General features: G+C 36.2%; 1 protein-coding gene across 14 annotated transcripts in view; it reads left to right on the forward strand.

The window, feature by feature from the left end:
- Positions 1-4,886, forward strand: part of MIA2 (MIA SH3 domain ER export factor 2) — a 110,056-nt gene extending 105,170 nt beyond the window's left edge. For 13 of the 14 annotated variants that reach the window (XM_017530874.2, XM_017530873.2, XM_017530876.2 and 10 more), the window contains 3 exons: positions 1,284-1,342; positions 2,873-3,107; positions 4,283-4,886. In XM_017530874.2, coding sequence (XP_017386363.1) covers positions 1,284-1,342; positions 2,873-3,107; positions 4,283-4,449 — 461 coding nt within the window. In that variant the 3' untranslated portion in view covers positions 4,450-4,886. The remainder of the gene's footprint in view (positions 1-1,283; positions 1,343-2,872; positions 3,108-4,282) is intronic. The other variant, XR_005200742.1, reaches the window with a different exon arrangement.
- The last annotated feature ends 546 nt before the right edge of the window (positions 4,887-5,432 follow it).

A 5,432-nucleotide genomic window follows, 5' to 3' on the forward strand; every position in this document is an offset into this window, starting at 1 on the left:
TTTTTTTTTTTTTTTTTAAACATCACCTCAAAATAGATGCTCAAAATAATGCCCTCACAATAGCCTTTTTAAAATGTATTCAGATGTTTGATAAAAAATAATGGTGGCTTTATTACAGTAGTGCTCATTAGCACCACTATAATTAAGGGTCTACCAAGTTTCCAGCAAAAACACCTATTTCTTAGGAGTTTCACCATAAAAGATCACATTGGCTTTAATTAGTTGGGTAGTGCACAAAAATCAGTTTTATCAGTTGCTGGTGCTTTTTTTGTACTACTATATTATCAAAAAAATTTTCATTATATCTTCAAAATCCAGCTTCTATAAAGTAAATCAAATCACTTCATGACTTAGATTTTAGAACAAAGTAGAGACATCTGCAGTTATCAGTAAATTACCACCTTTAATCCATCCTACAGTGCCCTCAACCAGTATTAAAAAACTGACAGATGTAAAAATTTTTAAATCGCATAGAAATGAATGTTTATCCATTTCACAGGGCACTGTAGGATGGATAAACATTCATTTCTATGCGATTTAAAAATTTTTACATCTGTCAGTTTTTTAATACTGGTTGATCAATACCTAATTTGGCGTAATAATTTTTAAGTGCTACTGTTTGTAGTTGAATATTTCAGTGTTGTGAAGCACACGTGAAAAATGACCATTAAGACAAGGATATTGATAACTGGCTGAAGTCATGGACTTTGGAGTCTAGTTAATTGGGGAAGGAAGTGAGGGAGGAAACTCACTGGTAAGAGTAGTGGAAGCATCAGTGACTTCCAAGGACAGATGTAGTGAGAGTTACTAAATGAGAAAGCTGGAAGAGGAGAGGTAGTTGTGGTCAGAGGGGATTGCAGTTCTTGATGATAGCAAATTGGGAACAGTAGCTAAATTCCAATGGCTAGTCTCTCTTAATGGAGGAATAAGGAAGGAAAGAAGACGAGGAGGAAGGAGAAGAGGATGGGAGAGAAAAATGAAAGGAGGGAGGGGGAAAAGAAGGAAGGAGAGACATGCCTCCTCCCAGGTGTCTTCTTAGCATGCTGCAGCAGCACAATTGCTTAGGAAGAGAATCACTGCCACATGCCACTGCAGAACTCTGAGTCTGCCAGAATTTCTAGGGAACTCAAGCTGTTCTTGTGGTCCCAATATGCCATGTTGGTGTCCAGCTGGTTTATGTGCCAACAAGGGGAGTGGGAAAAATACCAGTTTTGTGATCTGGAAATACTATAGGAATGAAGTGATTAATCATGTACATTTCATGGTTTAACTTTTATGTCTAGATGGGTCAGTGCCTTCAGAAATGGAATCCAGTAGAAATGATACCAAAGATGATCTTGGTGTAAGTATTGAAAGTGGAATTGTATCCATGTATTCACTTGCCCTGGCTACAGTGCAGTGGCACCATCTTGGCTCACTGCAAACTCCGCCTCCTGAGTTCAAGCAATTTTCCTGCCTCAGCTTCCTGAGTAGCTGGGGTTATAGGCATGCGCCACCATGCCCGGCTAATTTTTGTATTTTTTTTTAGTAGAGGTGGGGTTTTACCATGTTGGCCAGGCTGGTCTTGAATTCCTGACCTCAGAATATCCGCCTGCCTCGGCCTCCCAAAGTGCTGGCATTACAGGTGTGAGCCACCTGAGTCTTCTAATCTTATGGTTTACTGGAACATAAATATAGCTAATAATCTAGATTTTAATACAAAGCTGATTTTCTCTTTTTGACTAATAAACTTTCTTTTTTTTTTTTTTTTTTTTTTGAGATGGAGGTTCACTCTTGTTGCCCAGGTTGGAGTATAGTGGCGCGATCTCAGCTCACCACAATCTCTGCCTCCCGGGTTCAAGCAATTCTCCTGCCTCAGCTTCCCAGCTAGCTAGGATTACAGGCATGCACCACTACACTCAGCTAATTTTGTAGTTTTAGTAGAGATGGGGTTTCTCCATGTTGGTCAGGCTGATCTCGAACTCCCAACCTCAGGTGATCCTGCCCGCCTTGGCCTCCCATAGTGCTGGGATTACAGGCATGAGCCACTGCCTCTGGCCGACTAATAATACTTTCTACCTGACATTAAAGTTATTTCTTTTGTAGATTGTAAGCTATGGTGATAAAATACAATTTGCAGACTAGGAGTTTGAGTTAGTTTAGTAGTTAAACAAGATTTTATATTCCCCCCACCTTGGATTTTTATTTGAATATTTTAAAGTATATTTTTGTGAATTAAAATATTGATTTTTGGAAAATATAAGCATAGACATCTTGTATTTTCTTTTTTCCCAGTATATATTAGATAAAAGAATATATATTTTGGTGCTCTTGGGCTATATTTCTGCTTTATCTTTAGCCAGAATACTACTTTGTTGGTTAAAACTGTTTTCTGTTGACTTAATAAAATATTTGTGATAGCCAAAGTGTGATAGCTGATATATTAATGTGGAAAGCTGTTTGAATCTTTCTCTAGAGCTTTCGAAGACTATCATGGGGCCGGGTGCGGTGGCTCACGCCTATAATCCCAGCACTTTGGGAGGCCGAGGCGGGTGGATCACGAGGTGAAGAGATTGAGACCATCCTGGTCAACATGGTGAAACCCCGTCTCTACTAAAAATACAAAAATTAGCTGGGCATGGTGGCGCGGCCTGTAGTCCCAGCTACTCGGAAGGCTAAGGTAGGAGAATTGCTTGAACCCAGGAGGCGGAGGTTGCCGTGAGCCGAGATCGCGCCATTGCACTCCAGCCTGGGTATACAAGAGCGAAACTCCGTCTCAAAAAAAAAGAAGACGACTGTCATAGAATGCTTTCTGCCTCTAAGCTTGAGATTTTCAAGAAAACGATTGCAAATTTTTCTGTTTTAGTGACTACCATATGTCAATTTATTATAGAATTTAAATGTGCCTGATGCATCTCTCCCCGCTGAAAATGAAGCAGCTGGCCCTGGCTTTGTTCCTTCACCTCTTGCTCCAATGAGAGGTCCATTGTTTCCAGTGGATACAAGGGGCCCCTTCGTGAGAAGAGGACCTCCTTTCCCCCTACCTCCTCCAGGAACCATGTTTGGAGCTTCTCGAGATTATTTTCCACCAAGGGATTTCCCAGGTCCACCACATGCTCCATTTGCAAGTATGCTTGTTTTGTAAAAAAAAAATTTTTTTAAGTTCAGTATGTGTTTTACTAATCAGAGATATTTTACTATCTGTTCATGTAGTAACACAGTGGAGGAAAAATTTTTCTAGCATTCTGTGAATATACCATTGCTTTTCCAAACTGGGAAGGCAGCCAGCCATAAGTAGACTATAATGAGGTTTCAACTTGATTCATCTTAATAATATAGAATTATTTCTGTATTTTGGTAGTCAAGAAAATAATTGAGGTTTTGCAGGTCTTATGATAGAACTAAAATTATCTGTATCTTATTTGGTAGTAACTGGTTATTTTGGCAGTTAGCTAAACTATTTAAAATTTATATTCTAGCGTTAAAATTACTAAGTTATTTTTAAAAGTCTTTTTCATAAGTAGTTCTGATGTAGTCATACTTATTTAAAACTTAAAATGTATTTATTATGTTTGACCTAATTGTTGGATTTATTGAATTCTTTTAAAGCTTCACATAAGAAAAAGGGAATAGTATCTTCCTTTTATTTTTATACTTTACCGTTTTGAACTATATGGTTCTGTAGAATTAATATGTAGTTACCAAATTCTAGGCTTTGCCAATGAATGTCTCATGTAGTCATTCCTTCCCTTGTTTCTCCTCTCTTTTTAAAGTTTAAAGTGAATTAAAATGAATTTTGTTTGGGGGAATTTTAAGGTGGTCTTTGATATAACTGGAAATGTTTTAGTATAATATCAAATCAGAATTGGGACTCAGTGATATAACTGGAAACGTTTTAGTATAACATCAAATGAGAATTGGGAATCAATGATGTAAATTTTAAGTTTGGTGAAAATTATATTACGTGAAAATGTTTTTTTGAGAAGGACTTTGATAATGAAAGAAAAAGTTATTCTTACAGTAGGTTTTCTATATTTTGAAATAATTCCTCTTTTTTGAAAAAAACAGGTATTAAGATAGGACAAAAATTACATAAAAATTAATATTTTCTTTACTCATCTGTGTTTGAAGAGGAACATTTTTCTCAATGTTGTAAAAATTAATATGTTAGATCAAGTAATTATTCTGTGGTCAATTTTCAAATAAAAGAATAGGTAATGGAAATTATAAACTTAATGATTTATTAGTGCACAGTATAGGTTCTTAAAGTTAAAAAATGTGTTTTACCAATCTCTTTGAACAGTGAGAAATGTCTATCCACCGAGGGGTTTTCCTCCTTACCTTCCCCCAAGACCTGGATTTTTACCCCCACCCCCACATTCTGAAGGTAGAAGTGAGTTCCCTTCAGGGTTGATTCCGCCTTCAAATGAGCCTGCTCCTGAACACCCAGAACCACAGCGAGAAACCTGACAATATTTTCGCTCTCTTCAAAAGTAATTTTGACTGATCTCATTTTCAGTTTAAGTAACTGCTGTTACTTAAGTGATTACACGTTTGCTCAAATTGAAGCTTAATGGAATTATTATTCTCAGGATAGTATTTTGTAAATAAAGATGATTTAAATATAAAGCTTATGAGTAAATTATTTCCATTTTATTTTATTCTACATAGTATAACTATTTTAATTTGGTTAACTAATCCACTATTATATAAACAACAGTCGGAGTTTTATATATGTAATCTTGCAGGTGGGGAGGCTTTAAATTCTAAGAGCTGTGTCTTTATGCCAAGAACTGTATTTATTGTGGTTGTAGACAAATGTGAAAGTAACTTTATGCTTAATTAAATAAATTTTAGTTGATTTAAAGATTTGTTTGGCAATAATAATAAAGTCAGCTAGTTTTTCTGTAAATATGGCTCAATTAATTAACTTTTTTATTTTTACCAATAACTTTGAGGTACCAAACTAAAACTTACATGGGTCTTTCTTCAATCATGTTATGAAAAATTTGCCTTCTTTCTTGTAAATAGCTGTGAATGGCCCAAAGCAACAAATTAATACACTTTTAAAAGTTAAAATTGATTATATTTTATTTTTTCATTTCTTTTTTTAATTTTTATTTAATTAATTTATTTTACTTTAAGTGCATACTATATCTAGCATTTTTCACCATGTTATCGTCCCCACCCTCCCCTCCCTTCCCACGCCCAGCTGCCCCCAGTGTGTGATGCTCCTCTTCCTGAGTCCATGTGGTCTTGTTGTTCGACACCCTCCTATGAGTGAGAACATACGGTGTTTGGCTTTCTGTTCTTCTGTCAGTTTGCTGAGAATGATGGTTTCCAGATTCATACAAGTCCCTACAAAGGACACGAACTCATCGTTTTTTATGGCTGTGTAGTATTCCATGGTGTATATGTACCACATTTTCTTTGTCCAGTCTATCATTGATGGG

Source organism: Cebus imitator, unplaced genomic scaffold, assembly GCF_001604975.1.
Source record: "Cebus imitator isolate Cc_AM_T3 unplaced genomic scaffold, Cebus_imitator-1.0 Scaffold69, whole genome shotgun sequence".
Lineage (NCBI taxonomy): Eukaryota > Metazoa > Chordata > Mammalia > Primates > Cebidae > Cebus > Cebus imitator.